This window comes from Myotis davidii, unplaced genomic scaffold (assembly GCF_000327345.1).
Source record: "Myotis davidii unplaced genomic scaffold, ASM32734v1 scaffold488, whole genome shotgun sequence".
NCBI lineage: Eukaryota > Metazoa > Chordata > Mammalia > Chiroptera > Vespertilionidae > Myotis > Myotis davidii.
Genome location: NW_006300365.1, coordinates 3,318,349 through 3,335,490, shown reverse-complemented (window position 1 = coordinate 3,335,490; position 17,142 = coordinate 3,318,349). Strand labels below are relative to the sequence as shown.

Genomic DNA, 17,142 nt, shown 5'->3' with positions numbered 1-17,142 from the left:
CCTTTCTCTATTACTTTAAACTTACTTGACACTCTGGGGCAGTAACCTGCCTTTCCTGGTTTCTATATCAATATTCTTGGAGTCATTTTCTTTCATTTTGTCCCATCTCTGTCTCTCCCAATTCATGTTAGCAGTGTTTCTGTTAGTATAAAATTCTTAATAATTTTGTCTTCTCTGGACATTCAGGGAATACACACCATTAGTCAAGAGTACCCTCCCCAGATTCTTCCTTAATAACTCCATTTGGAATCCTGACTTTTCCTGAGCTGGTGATTGGGCCCTAAGTCGAATGTCTAATCATTATAGCAAATGACTGTCCAGCCACACCTTTGTCCTTGTTTCCAGAGCACGATTACTGGATAGACAGAAAAATTTCCCAACTAAGTACTGGTTTCTTTTTGCTTAACAGTTCATTCCTCAATTAATCTCTTTTATCTCACATTTTACTGTAACCAACAAAGAGAAACCCGGCAGCACATATCACTATTTTCTTGGAAATTTCTTCAGCTAGATAGTCCAGTTCATTACTGATAGGTTCTACTTCCTGTCCAACAATTCATTTGGCCAGGTTTCCTGCCTCTTTATAACAAGGATTGCCTTTCAGTGTCCATTAGCATTTCCGTCTGTGACCTCAGGACAATCACCTTTAACATTCACATTTCTATCTACTTTCTGTTCATGATAATACAGCCATAAATTTATTCTCTAAGGCGATAGACACTTTTCTCTGCAGCTATTATTCTTTCTGAAATACCAGCCGAATCACCTTTAATGTCCATATTTTTAATAGTCTACTCGAGGCAATCAAGGCTTTTAAAAATCATGCATTTCAAAACTCTTCCAGCTTATTCCCATTCGCCAATTCAAAAGTCACTGCCATAGCCTTAGTCAGGTGTATGTTGTCATATCACCTCACTTCCCTTCCGGGTACCAAAATCAGTATTGGTTTCCTAGGACTGCCAGAGTAAAAAAACAACAAAAACAAACCATAAACTGGGATGGTGGCTTAAAGGAATAGAAATTTATTCTCTCCCAGCTCTGAAGACCAGAAATACAAGATCGAGGTATCAGCAGGGCCATGGTCTCTGATGGCTCCAGGGGAGAATTCTCCCTTGTCCCCAGCCAGCAAGCCTAGACAAAGGCTCCAATCTCTACTTTTATCACCATGTGGCATGCTCCCAGTGAAACTCTTTCTCCCAGTTTACTCTTTTTGTAATGACACCAGCTTTTGGATCAGGACCCATTCTAATCCAATATGACATCATCTTAAGTAATTACATCTGCAAAGACCCTCTTTTCAAATAAGATCATATTCTTTTATTAAAGGGGATGTGACTACTGGGGGAGATAATATACAACCCAGTGCTCAGCCTACACTGTTTTTCTATTTATTCTATAACTTGGATGGGATTTATTTTTTCTGAATAAAGTGGTTCTATGCCTTATCTGACTCTGGTTATATTATCTAATATGTGTGTGTATGTGTGTTGTGTGTGTGTGTGTGTGTGTGTGTATACATATATATGGCATATTTTGAATACATCTAAAATATTTTAGATATTGATTTCTAAATTTGGATTATTATCAAGAAAATGTAGAGTGCCTTTGCATTGTAAAGTATCAATGGATAGAAAATATTCAATTTCTGGTAGGACTGAAAATTTAAGAGTATTGTGTCAACTGCAAAAAAAAGACAAGTGAGTCTGTTAAAAAAAAAAAGCAGGTTGTAGACTATAAAATATTCCTCATATGTCTTTGGCAAGAACTAAATTATCTCCTCTGAATTTTGAATTAAGCATAGTAACAAGGTAATTTACATATTAGTTATTTTCTTTCCCCTAAACAAATATTCTGGATATCCTCTACTCTCTTTACAATGTTAAACATCACAACAGGCATCATTTAAACATGTGCACGAGGCAGACTTATTTTCAGGTGTTTCCATCTGTTGTGGGAATATACTTTAAGAACAGGCGAGAAACGTACACAAATTAAACAAGAAGCCAGGGGATAACAGAAAAATAATGAAAGAAACATCTGTAGGCCAACAATGTGGAAAAAATGTTTGAGCTCCTGTTATTAACTACTCAACCTGTTTTACATTGGAATCCTGCATAATTACATTTCAGGGGAGGGACAAACAACAGATGTTGAAAAAGGTTGAAAATAAGAAAGTGAGAATATTTAAAATAAAGAGCTACTTTTGCTCACTGACAGACATTTCTTGAAAGCATTTTAGACGATAATCAATTTCATATATTCACTACACATATAAATAAGATTAATTCAAACAAAATGTTCTCTTTTTCTAAGTCTAAGGAATTGATCAATTATACATATCAACAATGCACCTAAGTTACATGGTCATAAAAAGCAAAACAAAAATGTAATATTTCCTTACTTTTATATTGTATCAATGTTTTTTTTTGGTAAAAATACAGTAGAAACTGTTATAAAATACATATTTTCTCATTACTAAAGTCAATACATTTTTAAAAATTGAAGGTTTCTATGTGATTGACTAAATAATTAAATTATAAATAGTCTGTTGTTTCAAGTTCCAGACAATATACGTTTTGTAAGTAAATTAAGATGTAATAAATGTTTTTATTAAAGCCTTGCTTTCTAGGGAAATTAAAAAATAGGCAGTTTACAACTTTAATATTGCTGGCTTCCTTGTTTACATCTACCCACTATTGCTGAAAAGTTTTTATTTTATTTAGGATAAATGAATCCATCATCATCACTAAAGTATTTTTCCCATCAACCTATGCATTAATGTTACTTTGTACTGTTTCTATCTCATCTAAACTGAAATTATCCAAAACAGTAATTTTCTTCCAATAAGAATAAGTCATCTATTTGGGGAAATGCCAAATGACCTTATTTTTTTAGGAATTAGTCAATCTAAAGAATTTTAAAAGATAATTGGAAATCAATAAAATATTCATGATTCAATTGGCCCTTTTTTCCCACTTGGTTTTTCTATTTGTTAACTAAAAATATTTTATTTTTCAAGCATTCCCGACTTTGCTTTCCTTTGCTATCCTCACCCTACACACCATCACAAGTAGACTTCAGTCTGTTGATCTGCTTCCTACAGGTGAGCAATTTCTTCATCTGTTAGCTTTCTTCTCTGTGATCTGAATTTTACTTGTTAGATGATGGCACTCATAAGTGTATGTGCACACAAAAAATGGCTTTCTCTATCTATAGCCATGCAGAACTTGTAGACTTTATTTTTTAAAAGAAAATATAATTAAGAAATTTATTCGACTATACCTGCTTTGGTACTATTAATATTTCAGGAAAAGCTGTGTAATGTTAGGAGTTGAAAAGAGCATCTAAACATTTACATAGAGGCTTTTCAAGTTTATTATTCTTAAAGGAGTTTTAAGTGGCTCAATTTTCAATTATTCAATATGAAAAATCTTTCACTCATAACAATTTTACTTTGGAAACAGTGCAGGAAATGCAAAAGAAAAATGGATGGAATGAGAAGTTGCCTGGTACAGGAAAGGGTTTTGATTTTTTTTTTTTGAGGGGGCGGGTGTTAGTTGTGGGTATAGAGCAGCCTGCTTCACTGTTACAACCTGAAGAACTGTGTTTCACTTGACAAACTGGGTCCCCAAATTCTTCTTTTATTTTGAATAGGCAATTACACTCCATATTAGACAAGTATTGTTTTGTGGAAATATATTAAAGGCTTTTATGCACATTACTTTGTAAAATCCTTACACACCACCTTAATATAGATTCCTAAAGGCAGGGCAGAATGAAAGTCATATGAGTTGTAATAGTTAATGAAGCTCAATATTAAAAATTCCCGAGCTCAATACATGTCGCCAATATATTTAATCTCTAAGTATGCTCTGGATGTGACAGATACTCTGAGAAAACACATTAAAATTTGAAATAACTGGATGGATTAAGGGAAAGGGAGGATGGAGTATCTATCTCAGGTGAAATTTTAGCTCACCACATGATTTCCTGTATCTGGAGACTCTATAGTCCAAGTCTTTGAGTCATTTGAATGCTTTAGAGAGATTTGTTTGGTTCCTCAGTAGTTTAATCCCTACCTAAGAGAAGCAAGCCTGTTGAGAAAACCTGTATATCTGGTTGTTGCTGTGCTTGAACTATATACATGTATGTTATAGCAATCTGACAATCACAGTTATAATTATCTGTGTGGCTTTATTCATGCCACAATGAAGAGAAAAGCTTGCCTTATTTTCTGTCTGGAAATGAATGGAAATTGAGGAGAAAATATAAGCAAAATTATTTCATAACATTAGAGTTAGAAAAGTTATACTTGTTAATATTTTTTGGGTGATATAGAAACTTTAACATGTATGCACACGTGCGCACACACACACACACACATGCAACGACATAAAATATTCCTGCTACCTAACTTAAATAGTTGTGAGTTCACTTTCAGTAAATTATAATCAGTTGGGAAAAGGAGTTATTTTCTAATTTTGTAAAAATGTAATTCAAGGATAACAACAAAGCATTTTAGAGCAACATTTCTTTTCAATATTTTATGTGCTTCTGAAAATCTTTTCTCTGACACCCATTTTCTTATAATGTACATGTGTATGCGCCCTGGTGCATGTATATGTCTGTGCATGTGCACACCATGACCATCTACCAACCTAAAACACAAAGCTATCGGAGAGTTATAACTGAACCTCAGGAACTAGAAGCTGTCGTTAGAGGTTTAGGCCTTTATTTTTACATCTATGAAATGGTTCTAGAATAATTTTGTTTTTAGGCAAAGCTCCTTCCACTCATTTCCATCTAGTATAGGGATGTATATTGTCATGCGGTTATGGACATAAGGATATGCATGCTTGGTTTTTAGTTGAATTTCTTTGTTGATAGTTAACTAACATATTGGAAGTTATCATATTTATTTTCAAAGTATCAAGATAGTGAATCTTGTGAATATTTTTCATTAACATATATGTTATGATGAAACTCTTAAATTTAGAACTCAATTACCAGAGCTTCCTCAATGTAATTTTTGTATATATATGTATTTGACTATTATTCTAGAATTATTATATATAATATAATAATTTTATATGTATGTTATAAACTAATCAAAATAACTATATCTTTTTGTTTAAATCACTACTATCTCCCAAATACATGGTTTATATGGATACAATCCTATGCTTATGGATAATATGTAGGTCAATGAGTTAAATATGTTAAATAGTATACTTTTAAAATAAATAACCAATCTTATAACACATAATTTATATTTGTAACTTTTATACAAAATGATGTGCAGATATATGTATTTTTAATAATAAAACAACTATACCCAATAGATTGGAAATTTCTATTTTCTAAGTAGTTCTATATGAATGATTCTTCCATTTTGTAATAATGCTTACCAAAATGACCATGTTTACAATAATAATTAGCTAGATAATTTTCTGTTGTGATTATGTACATTTTTATTTATTCAGTGAAAAAAAATTAAGCAAATAAACATTAACAAGTATATGCATTTGTTAATCCTCACCTGAGGTTATTTTTCCATTAATTTTTAGAGAGAGTGGAATGGAAGGGGAGAGACTAAGAGAGAGAGACACATTGATCGGTTGCCTCCTGCATGACTAGGGCAGAGGATAGAGCCTGCAACCAAGGTATGTGCCCTTGACAATACTCAAACTCGGTATCTTTCAGTTCGTGGGCTGATGCTCTATCCACTGAGTAAAACCGGCTGGGCAAAATATGTGTATATATTTTAATTTGTCAAATCACATAGCAAATTTTTATTCTATTTCTAGGTAGACCCTGGATTTAATAGTAGATAATTTTAGATCAAGGCATACACTCAACTGAACCTGAAAAATTAAAATAAATCACTTATAATAGAAGGTTAGAGTGCGACTTGCTCTTGCTCAAATTTAAATTGTTTTCCCCTTTGTGCAGACACTGTGATGCCAACTATGTAAAAGGTTACACATTCTCCAATTGACTTAAATCCTTCAACATTCTAAACGCATGAGAGAGTTCAATCAGAAAAGCACTGCTATTTTCCTAAAGATTACAAAGAGATTTGCTGTAAAGGAAAGTGTACAAATTTGACTTGTTAGAATTTAAATTTATTTATTTTTCTTATATGGTCGAATTGCCTGAAGAATTTATTTGGACCAGATTATGGAGGGCTTCGTACACCAAACTGAGCAGTTCAGATTATAACCCTTTCAGCAATGGCAAAGGAAATTGTTAAGCAGCTCCTCAAAAATAAGTTTGGCAGCACAAAGCATCACTTCTTTCTGAGACTGAGCATGCAAATTTTTAAATGGAAGTACTCAACTATACCATGCCAGAGTTTAAAAAGGCTGTCTCAATGAATTCTCCCTCGGATGTCAATATGAATTTCCTCCGGATTAGATTTAGATTATATGTGCGAAAATAAAATCAGTTCTTCTATGCTTATATTCCCCCCGCCCCATTATTATTACTCATGAGCAATACATTTCACTTATATTGTCTGCTCATTTTCTGAGAGTGGTTGATGATCAATTCAGTCAGGAAAGTACACTCTAAAGTTAGAAAGTATTCAAAGCAACGCTGTAGACACCCTGTGATCTTCATGCTGCATTATGTATGGGTGGGCTTTCATGTCTTTTAAAAGCACATTTTTATATTTGCTCTGCTTTAAGGATGGTCTTGTCCAATTCCTTTGCAACCCTTGGTTTGATTACATACCAGGGTGATCCAGAGGGCCAATATCCTATTTTTCTATATGTGTTTCCTGACCTCTTTTCCCAATTTCTACATTGCTTCTGTGTGTTTTAATGATTACAAATTATTAAAGCTGTTACTAGAAAAATGGTTTGCCATTGCCAGTAAAACCCATTACAAGAAACACTTCTGTGTATTTACTCTAGAACATAGATATTGAGTGTATTGATTTTGCTCAAATTTTCATTATTGGGATGACCCAATCATACAGGATAAAAAACAGCTTTCAATAAACTTACAGTACACTAAAGGAAATGGCATAATGGTTTTAGAGAAGTAATTTCCAGAACAGGCTTATTTAAAATGTCAGTTATCTTTCCTACTCTTTATATATTTTAAAACTATCTATAATAATAATAATAATAGCAATAATAGTGCCAGTATTAGCAGCTTAGTGGTAGGAGTTGTTTTAGTAAAATCAGGGCCAAATTGCCTGTATTTTATTCTGAAGTTATTTTTGGGACACTATCAATTTTAATACTTCTATAGGAAAAAACTTCATTTCACAAGAGGAATTTTTTGGTGAAAATACATATTACTCATCAGTGTGTATGTGTGTGCATACACATTGAGGACATTTAACTTCAGTTTATTTTTAATTGTAATATAAGTAATTTTTGTAGGAATCATTTATGGAGAGGCGTAGTTTCATATATGTTTCCCACTTCTTTAACTCTTAAAATAAAATGTATTCTGTATTATTTCTCTCTTTAAATATGTTATATATGTGTATATAATTGATCTGAAAAAACACACCCATTTGTTAATTTGGAACCATGTCCATAAGATAACTTCATTGAAACTTTAGGTCTGTTTCTAGAGTGGAGTTCTATAAATTTAATAAATAACTTCTGGAGATTAGAATGTCATTAAACTATAAAAATGTTAGAATCTTTAAAAAAAAAATCTATCTTCTGGGATTCCCAAATCCTATTGGTTATTAAATAATAAGCAGGGAAGGATTAGTTCCATCTGAATGAACTTTTTTCTGAGAATACCAAAAATGATACCTGATTTGGTTTACTTGTCTCTAGCAATTGAAAACAAACAAGTGCTAGAAACAAGATGAACGAGGGGTTTAACCTGGTAAATAGATGTACATTCTAGTAGAAATCAGATAGCAGGTTTGAGAGAAAATCACTAAGACTACCTCCCTTGCTTCTTTCACAGACTTTGGCTTAATAGGCATGTTTTCGTTGACCTTCCTTACAGGATTACCACTTTGCTAGGACGATAACTTGAATTTTAGATATATTCATCCATGTCATCAAAAATGGTGTCATTATCAAAGATAGGGTTAGCTTTCACAGGCAATAAAAGCATAAGGAAAATGTCCTCTCTGAAGATGAAGAATAGTGGCATATTTAAATAGTCTTGGATCTGAAATTCACAGTGTGAAGTTGCTAGCATTTTAAATTTGTCCTTGTAAACCAAACAGCTTTTACTAACTATTTCATGGCAGAGCATAGGTTTCTCACTGCATCTAAATCAGGTTCTTTTGGAAGCTGCATTAACCATTTCAAGACTTTAAAATTACAAGATTTTTAAATTAATTCATATGTTGATAGCTGCCAGATAAAGTATAAGATACAAAGGCAGTTAACTAAAACAAGAGATAAAATGACAAATCTGACATGATAATGCAGTAGAATCAAAACAGGATAAAAAGAAAAATCTAGGAGAGAAAAAACACACCTATAGCTGCTGAGATAGTTTTTCAAAATACTCACTGGTTTCCATAATTTAAAATTATAAAGAGGTGATTTTTAAAATATAAGCTTTAATTTTAATAATAGTGTCATTGGTTTAAGAGATATCCTAAGGGGAAAATACTCTGACCTCCATGTTTAAGGGGGATATATAACAGGCAGGATTAATTGTATTTAAAATGGTACCCTCAATAATAAATGAAGAACTTTGGATTTTTATGTAAACATGATATTTAATAGACAGGTCTGATGTGTCAATTGTAACTGTATGTGTCAATTGTAACTGACATTACAACCTCATATGAATGGATTTGAAATGAGTCACTTGCATGGGGTAGTCACTTCTATTATAGATTACCAGTAATATTTTATACCTTTTTAAATTAGTGTGTTTTATTATATCAATTGCAGTACTTTGTTCAAATTCAGAAAAGTGAATTTCTCATTCTGTGTACTCAAGGGATTGAACATGAAATAACATACATGGTGTCAGTGTCTAAACCTTAAGAGTTATAAAGATCTCAGTGAGAGGCAAAGAGACTAAAAAATACTAAGAGTTAGGAAGGAATGCAAAAATATATAACTCAATGGGAAAATTATCCAGAATCAACTTTGAAGAGTTTCACAGATTCAACATTTACATTATCTGTGGTCATTCTCTGGGCCTTTTAAGAGTATTTATTATCTCTCTCTCCTAGAAACCTAAAAGGATTTTCTTTCTCAGATTTTCCCTCTTCTGGGTTTCTGAAGAAATTCTTTAATATTTAAGACATGTGATCATAATCATTCTTATGCTTGTTTAACAATAATAAACTGGAGGAAGAGGCAGGAAGGCTACATTAGATGTAGGAAGAAGATATCTTTTTCCAATAGAGAATTATAAAATGCAAGATTTATACTGTTAATATAAAATGCCAGTTGAATGAACATACATTAAAGCTTTCTGTAGTTTAGGAAAAGTTGATGAGATGCAAGCAGCATGGGGTGGCATTGGGATCAGAATGACTGAGCCAGTGAATCATGCCAGGGCCTATGTGCTCTGTTGGGGATATCCTTGTTTGGCACCCAAACTCTAGATATCTCTATTTAGAAATAATGCAGATTTGAATACTACTCGCCCTTGGCTAATCCCAGGTTTGTATGTTCATAAATGTTGTCCAGTACCTTTGCAATCAAGTACCAAGATGTTTCAAGAATTTTCTGAGGCAGGTAATAAACTGCTCAAATACCTGTATTAGTGTTCCGTTGTCTGCTACATTAAATTTGTTCATTTGGTTAGAGTTTTTCCATTCTCTTGTAAATGCTAGCCAGTTTCCCCTATGTTATTATTTTATTTTTTTGGCATTGCAACATCTGTCCTTTGGCTTATAAAGCTGGCTTCTTATTACCCTGAGAGATGCATACTTCTGTGTGGCAAGTGTTTCACCTTCTAATCCTTCCACCTGGATCACCCTCTGCCTGCTCTCCACTGTCTGTTGAAACTCTGATCATTCTTTGAATTATAATCAAACACCACTTCTTGTACAAAGCCTTTCATAATATTACAGGCAACTTTTATCTGTGTTTTTGCTGTGATCAAATGTAATTTATCATGAGTTATTTCCCCTATGATGGTTTTCAAGCTTTTTTTTCTAGTTTCCAATCAAAGTGTAAACTCCTTGGTGAAGAGGTATAATCAGAGACTGGAGGATTTTGTTTCAGAGAGGAAGGGAGAAGGAGAGAGAGAGAAACATCAATGATGAGAGGGAATCATTGATTTGCTGCCTTCTGCATGCCCCACACTGGGATCAAGCCTGCAACCTGGTACCCCAACCGAAATCAAACTGAGACCTCCTGGTTCACAGGTTAACACTCAACCACTGAGCTATACCGGCCGGGCGAGACTGGAGGATTTTAGAGGTGGATAGACTTAGGTTCATTTACCGCAAACTTTTATTTGACATAACACCTAGTCTACTATATTCTGTTCACGATACCTTTCCTTGAAAACTGCATTATGGATGATTGAGTATAACTTCTTTCAACTAACTGCTGAACTACACACATCTAACGTCCCCACTGAATTTGAGCTGTCTTTACTCTGTGCAGGCATTTGAGCTGTATTTTTCCCCCAGAAAGGCTCTTTCAGAGTTTTTTCTCAAAAACAAAACAAAACAAAACAAAACAAAAACTTGCTCCATGAGAATAGTATTGAGCCTCAGAGCCAGTTCTCCTCGGGGTACCTGTTAAGAAAGAGATGGGCCCGTTTATCTGGGCCTGCACTTCCAAGCATCTGCTGCTGCCCCAGGCAGTGGCGGCAACTACAGTATGAGATGGGGAGGCAGGCAGCTGAATTTTGAACACTAATCTCAGAGCTGTATCCTATGGGACATACTTACTATGTTTGTGTCATAGATTCCCTATGCATGGTTTACATTCTCTCTCTCTCTCTCTCTCTCTCTCTCTCTCTCTTCATAAATGCCTATCTATATCTATATCTATATCCATAGCTATATATCTATATATCTATATATCTATATATATATATCTATATATCTATCTATATATAGATATATAGAGAGAGTTTGTGTGTGTGTCGGTATATATATGTATATGTGTGTATATATATATATATATATATATATATATATATATATATATATATATATATATATATATATATATATATATATATATATATATATATATATATATATATATATATTTCTGTTGCTGTCACATCAAATTTCTTTTTATCATTTTGCTTTTATTCCTTAACATAAGTTTCCAATGAACTTAAGTTTTCTTTATCTCAGAGTATTATCTTCATGGTATCAATACAAATGCCAAAAAGTTCACTCGGGTAGACATGTTGTTACGTCCAAAGGGTTCCAAGCACCGAAAACCACGCCTGAAGGTGTACAGCTGGGCTGCATAGTGAGTGCGAACGTGCCAATCCCCCAAATACGCAGCTGCAGTGGGATTCGGTTGAACATGACACAGGCCAGTGGTTTCCGGTGTCTGAATGCAGCCCTGGCAATACATCCAGAAGCACTGTGCGATGCAGGTGCACGCTAGAGGATTAGCACTTCAGAGCTGCGCTGTTTGCCTATTGATAGTGTCATAATAACTTCCTCTTCAACATGGGCTCTCTACCTATCAAAAGCAGATAGAATGGCATTTCACAACCGAGGTAAAATCGGGAAGCCAGATTTGTAGTGCACCCACCTGAAAATACATGTTTGTCCCAAAGCATTTTTGTCGTGTACTCTGTTTCTAAATCCTGATTTTTTATGGCCAATTATTGGGGAAATTATATTTCTGCAGACCTATGCCTAGTGTTTCATCATTATATCACTGCTGGTGGGAGCAGGCATCCTCATACAATGACAAATGAGCATATTGCAAAAAATGCATGATTCCCCTCACATTAGGAAATAAAGGAAGCAAAAAGACATCCCCCATCTGTGTATTTGTGTACCAGTTTCTTGATTAGTTAAACAACATAGATCCCTGAGCACAAGTAAGAAACACAGGAAATACAATGCAGTCAGTGAAATACTACTTAGCTAAAAAGCGTGATGGGTCCTCAGATGTGACTTTTTTCCTTATGATCCCTTCCCTTCATAAGGTATTACACCAAACTTATTAAAATTGTGCTAATATTCAGGCTGGCAGGCATGTGAACACTAGCAGGAAAAAAGGTGTGTGATAAAATTGTAATGTTAGAGTACTCACTTCTTTTTATTCTGATACAGTGGGGAAAAGTTTTGAGAAACCTTCTGACACTGTCTCTGGAAATGATATTGAAAGTGAAATTCTTAACCCCTCTTAGACTCAGATGGAGTGAAGTCAGGTTTATTTTTAACTAATATGCTAGTAAATGGGACATAGAAGTCACAAATGGAAACGACTTTAATGAGTCTAGATTGGAAAGGTGCTATTTTAATGGAATGACTCGCCCTATTATAACAAGAGTGAGGGGCTCATAGGATGGTAAAGGGTAGTAAGTAAATAATAAACAGCATCACCAAAAAAGGGGAGAACTGTTGGTTGCAAAAGTGTCAGTTCACAGGATGTTGCAAATTATATCCACTTACTGAGACATTCACTAGAGCTTTGTTGGACTGTATTCTGATGAGATCTCTATTTTAGTATTGATGTTTTCTCTCTGAAATGTTAGGGTATATTTGGGTAAATCACAATTTGTTGTGTTTATAGGGAAGTGTGTGTGTGTGTGCATGTGTGACGTTGTGGTGTGTGTGTGTGTGGGTGTGTGTGTGTGTGTGTGTGTGTTGAAGAAGAAAAAGGCAGTAAAAACAAACTGCTGTTACACCATTAGAACCTTTTAGTAGGAAAAGTAGGTAGTATAAATGAACTGCCAGTCTGCGTTCTGGGCTCGTCTGTCTGAGGGTAGATAATCTGCAATGGGTGCCTCGTTTACATTCGGTAGAGTTAATCTCCAGAACACTTGTTTCAGCCATAAGTGGAGATGTTTTCTGCTCCCTGCTTTTCTAGACAGCTACTTAGGTGTTATGAAAGCTTATGTTAGTGAAAAAAGGGTAAACCTGAAATAAAAAAGAAAAATGAGAACAAATAAAAAGAGGACTTCCATTTATAGAGTTGTCTACTTGGAAACAATGGTAATTTTAAGATGCTGCTAGAAACATTAACAACCACAACAACACTAATAGAGGAGCATAATTCCTATGTAAAGCAGAAATAAAACCATTTTGTTAACAGCAATTAAGCAGAGAAAACTCTCAGATGTCCTTCGCCCCTGGCCACAGCACTTTAGAACTTGCTCATTCATGCCCTGACTTATAGGTTTTGGTTTTCACATTTCTAAGACGCAATTATTTCCTCATTATAAAAATTAAATCAGATGCATATCTGAAGTTCTAATGATAGGAACTATATGTGTGTTTTCAGATGTACAAATGTGTGGGCTCCTGAGGCAGAAAGCAAGTTTGAAATTAAGCAGAGGAAATCCCTTTTATGTTTTCTAATATTTCCCTAAGTGGTAACAAATTAGTTGCCAAGTATCTCTCTTTGGGTGGTGTGGTTTAGTGTTTCCAAGACTGGGAAAATAAACCTAACTTCTGATTTGTGATAAATTCTTGCCTGAGAATGAGACAGATTAGAAATAAGATGTAGATTTACTCTGAAGTAAGAAGTTTCATGGACTGGTTTCTGGACATGCCTACTTTGCAATGAACACCACTGAGTCATAACATGCAAGGAGTATTACCCGTTGTTGAAATGGCCATGCATTCCTAAAGATGTGGTGATTTTATAATGTTAAAATCACACTGTAAGCGTTAAACATGGTGTCCTTTATGGAAGATTGCTAAAATCCAATAACTCAAGAGCAGATCATTTGATGTATTGCCTAAATATTTTTCCTTACATACACATAACTTCCTCAGTGACAGTTATTTTGAAGATATATTTGGCACAACATGATTCCTTACCTACCATCTCTAAGATTAAGTTATTAAGCTGCTTAATCTACATTAAAAAGAGAGTGCTTGCAGCCCTCCTGGCGTGGCTCAGTGGCTGAGCATTGACCCATGGGCCAGGAGGTCACTGGTTCGGACCCTAGTCGGGGCACATGCCCGGGTTGCAGTCTCGATCCCCAGTAGAAGGTGTTCAGGAGGCAGCCAGTTGATGTTTCTCTCTCATTGATATTTCTATCTCTCTAGCCCTCTCCCTTTCTTTATCTCTAAAAAAAAAATCACTAAAAACATACTTTCAAAAAAGAGAGCTTTCAGATATGTCAGCCAATGTGAATATGCATATTTCAGACATCTTTATGTCTAAATCAATTTGCATTGTATAAAATTCTAAAATCAGAGGTAGTCAAGTTGTTGGGCCAATGATAGATTTTAGATAGAAAGAGTTATACATATACATTCATTCATTATATATGTGACGCTTTATATATAAATATGTATATTTTATATAGAGAGAGTATCCAAAAATGTAAACACACACTTTTAATAGTTATAAGGGCAGTGTTTATTAACATGTATTTCATTTTCAAAATTGAGCTATCAGCTGTTAAAGTGTATATACATTTTTGGGACACCATATATTTATGTTATCACTCATATTATGAATATAAAACATTCTTGTATGTTGTAATGATTCACCTGTACGTTGCTTATGGCAATTATTGATAGTTAATTTTCAGAAATGCATTGGTTATGTATTTAAGTTTTCAAATTTTATCAGGACTATATATATCCTGTGAAAAGCTCAATTTTCTCACATACACAAATAAAGATGTGTCTGTGTGTGTGTGTGTGTGAGAGAGAGAGATTTATGGTATAGAATGAACTGCAATACTGTAGTCATTTGTTTGACTTTATATCATTTGAAAAAGTATCTTATAAATTAAGATGCAAAATTAAACTATTTAGGATGACAGTATTTAGATCCCTCCCTAAGGGAGCTTGTGCAATAGTCAAATGAGGCTATATGACTACAGAAAATGATTCTTAATGCTAAATTTAATGCTAAGCAAGTATTCCAATTTATCTGATAGTCACATGATTCTTCAGACAATCATACATTTTAAAAATTAGAAATTGGAAACTTTTTCTTAGGCAGAACTGTCCAGGTTTTTAGCTGTTGGACTTCAGAATTGCTTTGTCTTTGCAATATAAACATGCTTATTTCTCAAATTTTCTCATATGCATACCATTTGGATTGGTCCATTTTTCTGGTAGAGGGTGAATTCTGTTGAAGAGAAATCATGTTACATTGAGTAAAGGATTAAAATAAAGGTAAATAATTCCCTTATAATCTCAGATTGCTCCAGAAGACAAAATGAAATCTTGGATCAATTATTTTTGCTTTGATTCCTTCTGCCCAGTGTCTCTAAAACTGTTTTCTGATACAAATATTTGGTTTTGATTACACTCATTTATGCAAATAGGGGCAGTCTTTTATAATTTGCTTAAAAAAAATCCTATAGCTTCTAATTCAATATATCTATTCTGGGATCCATTTTCTCTAAGATGCAGAAGTTCACCTACATTTATAGTTCTAAGGCTTGAGAAAACACTCAACAGTATTATTCTTTATTATACACAGGTTATTGAGGGGAATTTGCAAATAAATAACAAAAGATACACATGGCAGAAATCCTCCTAATGCAATTCCTTTTCTTTAAAACGTTTCCCCTTCCTCTTCCCTCTCTACTTCCCTCCTCTGTCTCTCACCCTTCACTTAGCTTCTCTTCTTCCCTTTTTCTTTCGTTTTTTTTTTTTTCTTTTTGGTCTAGCTAATCATACATTATGTGTCTCTTTTCTGTACCAACCTATTTATCTTTTTATTGATGTTACTTCAAAAATAATTTTACTATCATAAATTCTTATTTGACCCCCGCAGTTATTGTTTACTTTATGCTCATACTTTCTGCTGTTAGTGCAAAAGTGTCCGTTCTATTTTCTTCACTGTCTGTGAACTGCTGCCATCAAAATTGCAGCCTAATCACAAGGTGAACAGCTTATAATGTATCACAATCAATACTCAAAATTTGCTCCCTAGGATGTGACATGAAGGAGTCAAGTAAAAAGCTGCAGATTTTCAGCAGTAAAGTGCAAACAGTCATTTTATGTTGAAAATCAAGGTCGATTTTCACTTCCATATATCTGCATTATTCTATCACTTCCACTCTCTTTTTAAATTCATATTGAATTTATTCAGTGTTAGGCTATCCAAATAGCTGAAATTGAAGGCCAGTCACAATTGGAATATAAAACTATGTTATTATGTTTTAAAGAGAGTGTATGGATTGCAAATGAGTTTTTTTTTTAAAAATTGACTCTAAAAGATTCAAAAGTATCACCAAGTGAAATAGGTAGTAAAGTGTTCTACTGTATTTTTGGAGGACAAAATTGGTTGAATGAAATAATACCTTTTTTTCCTAATACTTACTGGCACATATATGGAAGTATTATTTATGATTCCCATTCAGAATAGGTAAAAAAAAAAAATAGATACCAGATATTAAACTTTTCAGGATATCTTTTTCTATAAAATTTATTTTGTACTTTAAATCTATACAGGAAGGCATTTTAGAAAATGTTATGTTTCTGGATCCTTCTGCTTCTCTTTGTGTTCATCTGTCCAACAATTTCATGTCAGATAATATTTGAGTCTCTGGGTGAAAGATCAGTTGGAAACTGCATTTCAAAATACTTACCTGCATTACATACTAAACTTAACATATTTAATTTGCTCACAGGTAAATATATTTAAAAAAACATGACAAAACATGACATACCTAAATATGTTTCAAATGTTTAAAGTGTTAATGATACATGCTGAGTAATGCCACAGTATTTTGTTCTGTCATGACAGTATTTAGATAAGTTTAAAAAATGTTAATGTCATAGGAAATTATTTCATCTTAAAATCTTCTGAGATAAATCAAGTTGTATTGTATATATATTTTTCTTTTTTGGAGAGGAAATTATTTATGTGTTTTAAATATGAATTCAGATTTTATTTATGGCTTTGAAAAGTAACTGTATAAATTTATCTATGGTATTAAATTTGCTTCTCCCTTTTTTAAATATCTTTCATGTGGACAGTTTTCTCCTTGCACATGACACTATAAATTTGTCGAGATCCTCACGCCTCAATTTAGTGACAATCCCAGGGTTCTTAA

At 33.7% G+C, this 17,142-nt stretch overlaps 1 protein-coding gene across 1 annotated transcript in view; it reads left to right on the top strand.

Moving 5' to 3' along the window:
* Positions 1-17,142, top strand: part of PCDH17 (protocadherin 17) — a gene marked incomplete at its 5' end in the record, with an annotated part of 100,600 nt that overhangs the window by 79,878 nt on the left and 3,580 nt on the right. Inside the window, one exon of the mRNA XM_006776759.2 lies at positions 3,020-3,103. Within this exon, the coding sequence (XP_006776822.1) occupies positions 3,020-3,103 (84 nt within the window). The remainder of the gene's footprint in view (positions 1-3,019; positions 3,104-17,142) is intronic.